We start from the raw sequence: 14,498 nt of genomic DNA on the forward strand, positions 1-14,498 counted from the left end.
TAGTTTTTGCCTCAGCTTAACCATGACTGAAATTAACCCGTTACCACAATGGTGTGTCCATTTATGAATAAGGCAGGACAGATGACTCCAGAATTTCTAAAGGAAAAAAAAAAAATCACCTCTAAAAGCAGTAATGCCTTGGACATGTTTTTTTAATGTAATGCCAGACTATATTCCACTCACATTTCCATCAGGATGAGCAAACAAATATATAAACACCAACTTTTTAAAAAGTGAATATAGCCATTTATGGAAAGCATCTCTGAATTTTCCTTTTTCAATGAGCTGATTTTCTGTCTTATTTTATTTTTATTTCCAAATTCCCAAGATTTACTATCCTAAAAGGATTTCTAAAGTATCTCATTTTTTAGCTGCTACTTAAAAGCAAAATTGAACCTCTTAAGTAGAATGTGCATAGTAAAGTATGTATTACTCTTTGTTCACAAATGAAGTGAAGAGTATCAACAAAACATTTTTTAAAGCCAACACAAATTCAGATTTGCAAATCAAGCTTCTTATGCTTGCATTTTTAAAAATAACATTCAACTGTGGAACTTTACCTTAAAATAAGGGTATTTTAGCTTTGCAGCTTTAATCACTCTCCCACATTCAATGGCCAGGATAAGAGTGACAATCCATTCACAAACACAAATTAAGAGATAGAATGTGAAGAGTACATCACTGAATTAGTAATGCATGTACATGTTTATGCATTATACCATAAAATACTAGTGCTAGATGGCTCTGAGGAAGCATCTACCCAATTCTCTCAACCTACAAAGGAAGAAATTTCAGCTACAGACGTTAAACGATTTGCCCAAGACAACAGCAAAAACTCAGTCGGTAACAAAACCTACAAGCCAGGCGTCCTACCTACTAGCCCAAGTGCTTTCCATGGTACCTCTTGGCTCCTTTCAGTATAAAAAGCATACGTTAATGAAATATCTGACAAGACAAGTCATATATTGGTGATATGATCTGTGAATGGATATACGAAGGTTGTTCTAAAGACATGCATCAAGCCACTAAAAATTGGTTGGGAAGGTATTAATTTATCTGTATTGTTTTGCTGGTTCTGCTGAGCATAATGCATTTTTAACTGAAGAGGAATTTAATGACTTTTTTGAAGAAAAGTCTCTTGATTTGTAAATAGTCTAAGAAAAGAAAGGATGGTAAAGCATTTCTTGCAATAGGGTAGAAAGTGCATTTCTCTTCCTCCAGCAGAGAACATCCTTTCCCACACACACAAAAAGCCAGCCAAATCCTTCCCCCCTTTCAAGGTGCAGCTGAACCACCAGCTCCTCAAAGGACTTCCAAGCCCCTAGGTCAGAAGCTCTCCTTCCTCTGGATTCCCCCATCGTAACCTATGCAGAAGTCTCTCCTACTAGAAAGCAGCTCCTTGACAGCAGAAATTCTCTCTTGTTTACCTGGCTATTGGGCTTTTCAAAATCCTTTTTATATAGTCAATTATAGTTAATAAATTGAAGCATTTGTTCTCAGAATCCCACTCCGTGTAATTTTCAAGATCTGCCTTATCCCCACACCAACACCTCGACCCACTGAAGAAGAGTTACTCTGGAGTGGAAACCCTGGAGCCAACTGTCAAGCAAATCAGTTTCTATAAAGTAAAACTAATTCCCTTTACTTCTTCTGTCTACTGGGTGTTTAACATCAAGGGGAACGGTAAAACTAAACATTTATTATTTAGGTCAGTGACAACATTCTAAACCCAGCTTCTCTAAGTGTTAACCTATTTTTTTTTTTAATCTCAGAACATAATTTGCTATAACTCACAGCTGAAACAGCAGATAAAAGTTAAATGCACGTAAAACAGAATGAAACGTCTTTAAAAGATACTGAGAATATTATACCAAATAATCTTCCCGTTTGCTCGCTCAATGCAAATTTGTTTTGGGGGTATTTTTGCTGTTTTCGTTTTTGGTTTTTTTTTGGTTTTTATTTTCCCTGACAGAGAAACATGATAGCCCCTAAATACAAGAGCTGACTTGGGCAGAGTAAAAATTGGCACCGCAAGTCCTCTTTAATGCTTCCCTTCTTTTGATCCTTCAGCAAGTATGAGTACTCAGGCTTTTCTCCCAAGTCAGGTTTTCAAAGCGGAGGGTTGAATTACAACACCTCAACGTTAACACCACAAAGCTGACCCTTCTGGGTTCCTAACACACACAAAGAAAGAGCAAAAAGGAAAACTGTTACCAGAACCTGACATCAAGGCACAAACACAAGTGGCCCAGGAACCCTGAGGCACGGAGGAGCGACAAAGCAAAGCAAACCCCCATCTGAGTGAGCACCGCGCTCGAGCCTACACGCCCTTCAGCCCCCGGCGGTTCTCGAGCCTCACCGCGGCATTTCTTCCTTCCATCTTCCATCGCCCGCGCCGAAACTGTCGCCGGGCCACCGGGCGCTCCGAGGGAGCCTAGGGAGCGACTGAGGGCTGGCGGCCGGCGCCGCGCGCTCTTTGTTGGGCTCCCGGGACAGCCGAGTGGAGGCGAGCAAGCAGCCCCGCGGTGGCGGTGGCGGAGGCGGTGCGCACCCTGGCGGAGGCTGCCGAGGCCGTCCGCCCGCCCGCCCGCCCCCGAGGCCCCCCGAGACGTCCGCGCGAAGGCTCCGGCAGGCGGGCGGTGGGCGGGGTAGGCGCCCGGGGGCGGAGATGGGGCGGGAAAGCGGGAAGAGGTAACTTCTAGAGAGTGGGAGGGGGTGGAAGGGGAGGTGGAGGGGGCGGTGCCCCAAGGGCGGATAGGGGGCGGTGCCCCAGGCCTTCAGCCGGCGCTTGGTGCCCCGAGCTCGCCCTCCGGCCTCCAGCTGGAGAACGGAACCCTGCCTGTTGCTTTGTCTTCTTCTCCGACAGTTTTCCTACCCTGAGGAAAGTGAGAGGCGCTTTCGATGGTGTTTCCTCTGTGGAAGAGCCGCGTGAAGGAACTGCGAGTTGGGCGCCGTGTGTCTCGGGCCCGAGAAGAGCTCAGGGCCGCGCGCCGGCCAAGACAAGCGCTTAGCACCCCCACCCCCATATCCAACGCCCGCCCCCCGCCCCCCGTCCCCCCCCCCCCCAGCGTCCGGGGCGGCGGGGACGCCGGGCAGAGGCCTCTCAGGTCTGTATTGGGGTTTGTTTGCCTCTGAAGGAGCTCCTAGGGCGACTACCACTGCCAGAGTCCCGGGGACCTGCCCACCCGCCTCCCCATTTAAGGTCCATTCCCCCTCAGGAGGGTCCCGCCTGAGAGGACCAGGGGTTCACATCCACCCTGCAGTCTAGTCTCGGGACTATCCCACATCGAATGTGCCTGCTGGGGGGTAGCAAACGAAAAACTACGTTTTCAGTCGAAAGTGCCAAAGACCTGTGCTTTTTTTTCCTCTTGCCTCAGGTCGTGTGCAGCAGAGAGGCAGGGCCTGGAAGGAAAGGCGCCCTCCTCTGGCGAAGGGCGAGGAAGATCTAAAAACCATGGTGTGTAAGGTCTTGCAAGCAAGAGGTGCTTCACCTGTACCTTCAACTCTTGCCAGGTCTACCTGGAGGTAGAAGTCCACGTGGCCAGCTGCATGGTGCTTACGGTATGTTTGTGTTACAGTTTTATGTCACGAAGACTAGGTTAACTCTTGTAACCTCTAGAAGGTATCCAAATAAAGGGAAGTGGCTTAAAAAAAATTGACCTAGCATTAAATTTTCTCTTCTTAGCTGGAAGTATGCAGTGGGAAAGAGGGTGGGAGAGGTCCCCTGTTCCTGTTATTCAACCCTAGGTACCCAGCAGGACACCTGTTCCCACTGAAGTCTCTCTCCAGCCCACCCTGTTGTATAGACCCCAAGAAGGTCAATCCAAGGCCAAGGGTCTTGCAAGTGAGTCACATCTGGTCCACAGGAAACACATATCCCTGAGTTTACTAATTCTGGAAGTGCAGGCTAACCCAACCACACAGCAAGAGATCGCTGGCCCTGCCCTAAAGCATGGTCGACTCACTCCCACACTGAGTTTCCTGGGAAGCAGCAGTCTCCATTAGCTGTTTGGGACATGAGTTAGGCCACCATCCTCAGTATATTCCAACTACAGGGAACAGTATCAAATATCTCCAAGGCCCAAGAGCCCCTTGAAGTCCCTCCAGTGGCTTAGAATTAGAGAGTAGCACCTCCCACCAACCCCTTGTGGGGAGTAGAGCCAGGCTCCCTACTCTTTTCATAATCTTGCTTGTTTTTATAACTTTGATCTGACTATAGGACCCCAATTGTGGAATAGGGTCTCAGGACCATTTCCATAAAAATTTGTGCGTGAGGTGGCTGTGATGGCTGAGGGGTTAAGGCATTGGACTCGAAATCCAATGGGGTCTCCCAGTACAAGTTCAGACTCTGCTCACAGCGTGTGTACTTTGGGGCGCCTGGGTGGCTCAGTCAGTTTAGGATCCAACTTCGGCTCAGGTCGTGATCTCACAACTCTTGAGTTCAAGCCCCCTTGTCGGGCTCTGTGCTGACAGGTTGGAGCCTGGAGCCTGCTTCAGATTCTGTGTCTCCCTCCCTCTCTGCTCCTCCCCTGCTCACACAGACAATCTCTCTCTCTCTCTCAAAATAAATAAAACATTAAAAAACTGTGCATGGGGTAGAGGTCTGTCTCATATTCGCTTTGATACCTTCGATATCTATTGCATTGACAATTGTCAATGAGCAATTGAACGTAAGAGTCCTATTCTACCATCCTCTTTAATTTCTTAGCTTGAAAGAGTCCTAGCATTTTGTTTTCTCACTGTAAATATGCATGCACATGTATTTACGTGGACATTTAAGTATGCATAGGATGCATTGGACCTTTGAATACAGACTTACTCACTTTAATTGTAGATTCATTGCAAGTGATGATTCTGAAAGATTTAGTACCCTTGTGGACAGAAATCACTGGGAAAAAAATCCTACATCTACATCTTTGCAAATACACCACAACTACATTGTGCATATTGAGACACTTCATATTAATTACTCCTCATACATATCTTGCCCAATTTGATAACTACTAGCTACATGTGGCTAATGACTACTATATTTAGGCAATGCAGACAGAATATTGCCATCTTCCTAAGAGTTTTGTTGACAGCACTGCCTCATACAGGGTTTGGCTCATAGGAGGCACTGAATAAATGACAAATGAAAGTATGGGTCAAGAATACCATATGATTATACTGTCTTATTTTTATGAGAAGATAAAGCTTTTTAGTGCAATACTACACACCAACTCAACCATTAAAAACAATTAAAAACAAAAACCAAATCTTTACACTGCTACAGCCGCTTTTCTATTTCACACTTGAAAACCTATCTGCTTCCTCCTACTTCACCAGAAAATACTTTACTATCAAAATAATTGCTGAAAATATTTGTGGAAAAGTCACTATTTCCCTCAAAAAACAAATCACTTTTTTCAGAATTATTCAACAAATGGAAAGGAATTGTTTTAAAAGCAGTATTTGTGTTGAAGGAAGATTCCATAGAAAACATTTCTTTGCTGAAATAAGCATTTCACTTATAATATTTTTTACAGAGTAGAAATGACCTATGGAAATTACTAATGGTATGGGTGTTCAAATTGTAAAAGTAACCTGGCATTTCTCCAAGAAGAAAGCATAACATAGTAACAGGCTGCTCCACAGTGAGTAATGAGAGGAATGATCACAATGAAGATGATCCCAGGGGCCTCCAGACTGTTGAACAAGAGTCAAGAGAGTCTTCGCTCACTCATCGTCTAACCATGGGATGGAAGCTTCTTGTCCTTGCGCCCTCGTTTCCTTTTTTATGAATGGGAAAGATTGGCCTTCCCTCTTGAAAAACTGCAGCATTTGGGGATTTAAAGAACTTTCAATTAAAAACATTCTTGGGGCACCTGGGTGGCTCAGTCAGTTAAGTATCTGACTTCGGCTCAAGTCATGATCTCACGGCTGGTGAGTTCAAGACCCACATCGTGCTCTATGCTGACACCTCAGAGTCTGGAGCCTGTTTATGATTCTGTGTCTCCCTCTCTCTCTGTCCCACCCCTGCTTGCCCTCTGTCTCTGTCTCTCAAAATGAATAACGTTAAAAAAAATTTTTTTAAACATTCTTTATTTTCATGATCCTCAGTCTTTCAGCAAGTCTTTAGTGACAATGACAAATCCCTGAAAGCTCAATGCTCTGAATTGTAACCCCAAGAAACTTAGAGCAGACAGCAATCTCCAGGGGGTAAAGACCACACCTTATTTATTTATTTATTCATTCATTCATTCATTCATTCATTCATTCACTTTTTCTCTCGACCTATTGCCTAGCACAGAGAAGGTGCTCAACAAATGTTCACTGAATGCATAAATGAATGAAACAATTCTCTCTCCTTGTTTTGAGAAAGAGTAACATGTTGTTTAAGAATTCCTTTGATTTCAGTGACTACAGAAAGTATTGTTGGTAAGCACTATCAACAAAATAGGTAGGAGGACTTTGAATAGAACTCTTATCACAAAATACACGCATTATGAACTCTTACACTTGAAAATTTCTGTAAATTTGTTTCTGAAAGAAGAGAGATCTATCAGTTTTCTATTTCCCAGTAAAGATTCTCATTCTAGACACAACTGCTGAATTACTTGCAAGAGATGACAAGTTCCTGAGGCTGAATTCTGGCAGAGTGGCTCTTTTTGAGTCATTTCACCTCTAAGATCTATGAGAGCAGCTATTTTGGTCTATTGATTTATATAAATCCAGTTCGAAATCCTGGAGAAAAGAATCTTTTCCCTTCAGTATCAGCTTTATTGAGGTACAATTTACATACCGTAAAGCTCACCAATTTTAAGTGTTATGATACCGTGATTTATAAGAAATATGTTTTTGATCTTTGTCCTCTTTCCTGGCACAGAGGCTCCTAAGACCTTCAGAATTTCCCAAGTGCCAGAGCATTAAAATGTTTTTTGTTTTGTTAATGAGGCCGGGAGAGGGGCTGAAGGTTGAATTGTTGCCCAGAACCAATGATTTAATCAATAGTATCCATGTAATGGAGCCTCCATAAAAACCAAAAAGCAGCACAGGTTTAGAGTTTCCAGGTTGGTGAACACTTAGAGATTCTGAGGGAAGTGGCTCACTCAGGACATGGAGGCTTCATGCCCTTTCCTCATACTTTGCCCTTTGCATCTCTTCCATCTAGCTGTTACTGAGTTACATCTTTTAATAATAAACTGGTAATCTAGTTAGTAAACTGTTTCTCCAAGTTATGTTCTAGCAAATTAATTGAACCTGAGGAGGAGGCCATGGCAACCTTCAGTCTATAGCAGGTTGTTCAGAAGCCGAAGTGGCAACCTGAACTTGTGATTTCTGAAGGGGAGAGGAGAGTCTTGCCATTAGTCCCTTTAAGGACTGAGCCCTTAACATGTGGGATCTGATGCTGTCTCCAGGTAAATAGGGTCACAACTCAGTTGAATTGTAGAATACCCAACTGGTGTGGGAGAATTGCTTGGTGGTACAGGGAGAAAACACACACATGTTGGAACTGGTGATCAGAATTGTTAAGTATACAATTCAGTGAGCTCTGGCAAATGTATACAGTTGTGTAAATCACTAATAAAATCAAGATATTTTTCCCCTCCCTCCCCCAAAAAAGTTCCATGCTCCTTTGTAGTTAATCCCTCCCTCCAAACCCTGGATCCTAGCAGCTACTGACCTGCTTTTCTGTTTTGCCCTTCTAGAATTCCATATAAATGGAATCATACAATATGAAATTTTTGTTATCTGTCTTCTTTCACATAGCATAATGCTTTTAAGATTCATGTATGTTTTTCTTTTTTTTATTTTTTAAGTAGGCTCCATGACCAGCATGTGGCTTGAACTCAGGACCCTGAGATCAAGAGTCACATGCTCTACCAACTGAGCCAGCCAGGCACCCCCCCCCATTCATGTTTTTATATGAACGTGTAATTTATTCCTCTTTATTGTTCAGTAGTGTTCCATTGCATGGATACATAATTTGTTTCTCTACAAGTTGATGGACACTCTAGTTTTTGGCTATTATAAGGAAAATGTATGAATATATATGTTCAAGGGTTTTTTTGTGTGTGTATGTATATTCTTGGATAAACACCCAGATGTGGGATCTGTGCTCATATGGTTTATGTATTTTTAACCTTATTTTTTCAAAAATTCATGAAATAGTTTTCCAAATTGGCCATATTATTTTGCATTTCCATCTGCAAGGTATGAGAGACCCAGTATTCTACATTCTTGCCAACATGTTGCCAACATATTGTCAATTTTTTTTTAATTTTGGCTTTTTGTGTGCATAGTGGTATATAACTATAGTTCGACTGGGAATTGTTAATGATGAATGGTATGGAGCATCCTTTTATGTGCTTATTTCCAATTTCTATGTCTTCTTTCAGAAGTGGCTGTTTAAAAACGTTTGCCCATTTTTTTAAATAGATTCTTTTTGTCTTCTAATTATTGAATTGTAAGAATTATTTTATATCCTGGATACAAGTTCTGTATCAGATATGTATTCTGTAAATATTTTCTCCGCATATTTGTCTTACCTTTTCAATTTCTTAAGTTTCTTTGAAGAACAGAAGTTTTTAATTTAAATGAAGTCTACTCTACCACTTTTTTTCTCTTATGATTTGTGTTTTTTGTGTCCCAAGAAATCTTTGACCAACATAATGTCACAAAGATATCCCCTATGTTTGCTTCTAGAGGTTTTATGGTTTTAATTCTTTTTGTTTAAATTCTTATCATAAATTCTTATGACTTAATTTTTATATATGGTACCATGAGATCATGAGATCATGACCTGAGCCAAAGCAGCTTAACCAACTAAGCCACCTAGGCACCCCTTTACTAGTTTTTAAATAAATTCCTTATTATGTTCAACATAGCCGATCATGTCATTTGGGAATGAAGATAGTTTTACCTCTTGCTTTATTGCACTGATCTGGAACTTTAGTACAATAGTAAATCAAATCAATAAGAATTCTTGCTTAGTTTCTGATCTTAGGGAGAAAGCATTTACTTTTTCCCTATTAGGTATGATGTTATCTGTAAGTTTTTGGTAGGTGATTTCTATCAGGTTGAGAAAGTTCCCTACTATTCCTAGTTTGTTGAGACGTTTTATTTTCTTTTTGTCATGAATGGGTATTGAATTTTGTCAAATGGTTTTTTTGCATCTATTGAGATATTCATATGATTTTTCTTTCTTTTTTTTTAATGTTTATTTTGAGAGAGAGTGTGTGTGCACGTGACTAGGGGGAGGCACAGAGAGAGAGGAGAGAGAAAGAATCGCAAGCAGGCTCCACACTGCCAGCACAGAGCCCAATGCCAGCTTGGTCTCACAAACCGTGAGATCATGACCTGAGCAGAAATCAAGAGTCGGACATTTAACAAACTGACCCATCCAGGTGCCCCTGATTTTTCTTTCTTATGCTGTAATTTTGGTGAATTACACTGATTTTCAAATGTTAAACCAACCCTTCAAATGAGATAAACCTCATCTGATCACCATATATTATTGTGTTATGACTGCTAAGGCAGCCATAACAGAATACTACAGACTTTGTGGCTTAAACAACAAAAATGTATTTTCTCACGTTATATATATACTATATATGTACTTGCATATATATATATATTTAAAATATATATATAATGTCACATGTAATATATATTTAAATATATTAAATATATATTATATATTAAATATATTTACTATTATATATTAATATTTATATATTATATAAATGTCATATCATATACATATATGTTATATTTATATAATAATAAATTATATTAATGTATAATAAATATTATTTAATAAATATATTCATATATAACAATAAATATTATATACTAATGTATATCAGTAAAAATATTATATATTTCAGGTTATCTAGTTCTTGAGTAAGCTCCTAAAGAACTTATCCTTTTCATTTATCTTGTCAAAATTAATTGGGATAAAGTTTTCCATAGTATTTCCTTTATTATTCTTTTAATGTCTCTATGCTCTCTAGGTATATTCTCACTTTCATTCTTGATATTGGTCATTTGTATCTTCTATTTCTTCCTCATCAGTTTAGCTACAGACTTGTCAATTTCATTGATCTCAAAGAATCAACTTTTTGTTTCATTTGTAGTCTATATTGTTTTTCTGTTTCCTATTTTATTGATTTCTGTTTTTATTGTTTTTGTGTCCATCTTTATTCTTATTTTGGATTTAATTTGCTCTTCTTTTTCTAGCTTCTTAAGCTTGCACTTAGAGAGATCTTAATTTTAAGCCATGACATAAAAGCAAGTGTAGACTATAGAACAGTTAGGAGGTAGGGCATCCACACAAAAATGTGAAACCAATATCTGACAGACATTATATCCAGAATCTGTAAATACTCCCCCAACACACACACACATACACACACACACATACACACACACTGCAGATAATAATGCACATTCCCCCTACTCAGCATTTATCCTCTCTAGCCTTATATCAACTTAATTTCTAAACTTTTACCACTCTTTGGTTTCTGAATTATCTAAATACAACATGATAATTGTTACAACTTCTAACAACCCCCCTAACCTTGGTCATGGAAAATGTGCCTAGATAAGCTGCTTTCTCCTTCAGGCCCCTTTTCTTCAACTCATTACTAAATATGGCTCATTGCTATCTATAGAATACTATAGCAGAAACAATCCCCTGTGTTTACCAGCCCATTTTAATTTCCTCCTAGGCATGTTAGGAAGACTACATTTGCTAGCCCAGTGGTATCTAGATGGGGCCATTTTACTAGTTCTGGTCAATGAAATGTCACCAGAAGTAATATATACCACTTCAAGACCTGACATCCCAAGAGATGTTCCATGTTTATCAGGTAATTGCCAGTGCCCAGAGCAACCAGAACATTCACCAACACACATTCAGTGAAGTAAGTGAGAAGTAAACTTCTATGGTGTTAAGCCACTGAAATTTATGGGTTTTTCTATTAGAGCAGGAACATTATTTACATTGATCAATACCTAGCCAAATACACATAATCAAGTACCAAATAGTAAGCATATTATTTTGAAAGGTGTAAGGGAATTCTGTTGTTGAAAGCTATGTGAATCATGTTTCCTGAAAATAGTTATCAGTTTGTTGCATTTGCCACACTACTTCTAGGAGAAAAATCATAGGGTAGTAACATAACAAATTTAAAGTCATTCTGTTATCTGCCCTGGTAAACTGATCTTTATTGTTTGACACAATAAAGTCAAGAAGAATCTGAAAAAGTACTAAACACATATGTAGGTGAAGGTATTTCCCTCCTTGCCAGCAAATGAACTAAAAACCTCTCCAATAAGGAGACTTAAGATGAAAGTTCATTAACAAGTATATTAGATTCATAACACTGCAGTTGGGTGCTACTTGTGAAGAAAGTGGGTGATATTCTTTTTTTTTTAAGTGGGTGACATTCTGATGGTAGGTTCATTTCTGTATGCTAACTAAACAGAGGTGGAAAAATAAAACCAGAAGCAAAGGACTTAACTTCATAGAACTAAAAAGGACATTAGAGATTATTTAACTCAATCTCTTTATGTTACAGATGAGGAACGCTCTTACAGATTCTTGGCACAGGTTGCATGACAATTATTTGAGTCAACTCATTATAATATTTACTCTAAAAATTTAATAATTGGACATATCCCATGATCATCAGACCAAAGGAGGATACAACCTGAAGCCAATCAGTCATATCTGGTCATTATATTCCAATCACTCTCTTCACTTATCAAATGAGTTACAAATAAAAATACTTTTACCTTAGAGAAAAGACATTAGGATTTATCGAGTAATTTTTATCTTTTCAAAATCAACATTTTATCCTCTTACACTACCCCCAAACACACACACACACACACACACACACACACACACACACAGACACACACACACACACACACACACACACACCACAGATAAGTTATAGTTTATCCCTTGTGTTTATGTGTTATATGTATTAATGGACAAAATTGAAATCCAAGTTGACTTATTTTATAAGTTAAATTGAGAGTCATAAGAGAGGAAGTGGCGGCGTAGGAGGACGCTGGGCTCACCTCATCCTGCTGATCGCTAAGATCCCACCACATCTGCCTAAATAACCCAGAAAACCGCCAGAAGACTAGCAGAACGGACTCTCCAGAGCTAACCATAGACAAGAGGCCCACAGAAGAGGGTAGGAAGGGTGGAGAGGCAGTGCATGGTAAACGGACTGGCAGGAGGCAGATGGGCTGATAGAGGGGCAGCCCGGCTGGCAAGGCAGAGCCCCTGAAGTCTGAATTGCAAAAGCAGAGGGGCTGGACCGTGTGAGTTCTGACAGCCAGCAGGACATAATATCTGTAATGTTAAAAGTCAACAGCTCTGCTCTCAGAGAGCTGGGAGGGCGAGAGAATGCCGGGAGGGAGAGTTGTTGAGCTCCGGAAGACAAAGCTCAGCTTGGTGGAGGAACAAAGGTGCAGGCAATCGCCATTTCCCTCTCCTATCCCCCAGCCGAAATTCCAAAGGGAACCAGTTCCCGCCACCAAACTTGCTTGCACTGCTCAAACGCCCAACTCTATGCTTCTATGGCTCCATCCCTCCCACGGACCTGCCTCCCTCCCGGTGCTGCAGGGCCCCTCCCACAAAGGACCACCAACAGCAAAGCGAGCTAAGCCTGCCCCTCCCACCCCCATACACCTTGCAGATCCACCCTGGCTAATACATCTTTGGCCAGATCCCATCAAAGCAGCACCACAAGCCTGGCAGTGTGGAAGTACCCAGACAGGGGCCACACCACTGCACAATGATTCCTACCCTGGGAGAGGGGAAGATAAGGTACACACCAGTCTGACTGTGACCCCAGTGGTGGGCTGGGGGCAGACATCGGGTCTGACTGCAGCCCTGCCCACCAACACCAGTTTCTCCAGACAGCATAGGGGAAGTGCCCTGCAGTGTAGAGCTAACTCAGGGACTACCCAAAATGACAAAACGGAAGAATTATCCTCAAAAGAAAATCCAGGAAGTAGTGACAGCTAACAAATTATCAAAACCGGTTTAAGCAATATAGCAGAACAAGAATTTAGAATACTAGTCATGAAATTAATCACTGGGCTTGAAAAAAGCATACAGGACAGCAGAGAATCTATTGCTACAGAGATCAAGAACTAAGAAGTAGTCATGAGGAACTAAAAAATGCTATAAATGAGGTGCCAAATAAAATGGAGGCGGCCATAGCACGGATTGAAAAGGCAGAGGAGAGAATAGGTGAATTAGAAGATAAAATTATGGAAAAAGAGGAAACTGAGAAAAAGATAAAAAAAAAATCCAGGAGTATGAGGGGAGAATTACAGAACTAAGTGATGCAATCAAACAGAACAATGTCTGTATAATAGGAATTCCAGAAGAAGAGAAAGAGAAAGTAGCTGAAGGTGTACTTGAACAAATCATAGCTGAGGACTTCCCTGATCTGGGGAAGGAAAAAGGCATTGAAATCCAAGAGGCGCAGAGAACTCCTTTCAGACATAACTTGAATGGATCTTCTGCATGACATATCATAGTGAAAGTGGCAAAATACAAGGATAAAGATAGAATTCTGAAAGCAGCTAGGTATAAACGGGCCCTAGCTTACAAAGGTAGACACATAAGGGTAGTAGCAGACCTATCTACTGCAACCTGGCAGGCCAGAAAGGAATGGCAGGAAATCTTCAAGGTGATAAACAGGAAAAATATGCAGCCAAGAATCCTTTATCCAGCAAGGCTGTCATTCAGAATAGAAGGAGAGATAAAGGTTTTCCCCAACAAAAACTGAAGGAATTCATCACCACTAAACCAGCCCTACAAGAGATCCTAAGGAGGACTCTGTCAGTGAAATGTTGCAAGGACCACAAAGTACCAGAGACATCACTACATGCATGAAACCTACAGATAACCCAATGACTCAAAACCCATCTTTCACTAACAACACTGAATGTAAATTGGCTCAGTGCTCCAAACAAAAGACATAGGGTATCAGAATGGATAAAAAAACAAGACCCATCTATTTGCTGTCTACAAGAAACTCATTTTAGACCTGAGGACACCTTCAGATTGAACGTGAGGGGATAGAGAACTATCTATTTTGCTATTGGAAGTCAAAAGAAAGCTGGAGTAGCCATACTTATATCAGACAAACTAGACTTTAAAGGCTGTAACAAGAGATGAAGAAGGGCATTATATAATAATTACAGGGTCTATCCATCAGGAAGAGCTAACAATTATAAATGTCTATGCACCGAATACAGGAGGCCCCAAATATATAAAACATATATGATATATGTTTATGCACAAACATAAGCAACCTTATTGATAAGAATGTGGTAATTTCAGGGGACTTTAATACCCCCACTTACAGCAATGGATAGATCATCTTGACACAGGATCAATAAAGAAACAAGGGCCCTGAATGATACATTGGATCAGATGGATTTGACAGATATGTTTAGAACTCTGCATCCCAAAG

General features: G+C 40.6%; 1 protein-coding gene across 4 annotated transcripts in view; it reads right to left on the reverse strand.

Moving 5' to 3' along the window:
- PSD3 (pleckstrin and Sec7 domain containing 3) overlaps positions 1-14,498 on the reverse strand; it is a 789,820-nt gene that overhangs the window by 588,698 nt on the left and 186,624 nt on the right. Inside the window, exon 1 of one of the 4 annotated variants that reach the window (XM_047855375.1) lies at positions 2,360-2,622. The exons of the other annotated variants lie outside the window; for them this stretch is intronic. Coding sequence (XP_047711331.1) covers positions 2,360-2,380 — 21 coding nt within the window. The 5' untranslated portion in view covers positions 2,381-2,622. Of the gene's footprint in view, positions 1-2,359; positions 2,623-14,498 lie in introns of those variants that run through there. 4 annotated transcript variants of the gene reach the window in all.

This window comes from Prionailurus viverrinus, chromosome B1 (assembly GCF_022837055.1).
Source record: "Prionailurus viverrinus isolate Anna chromosome B1, UM_Priviv_1.0, whole genome shotgun sequence".
Lineage (NCBI taxonomy): Eukaryota > Metazoa > Chordata > Mammalia > Carnivora > Felidae > Prionailurus > Prionailurus viverrinus.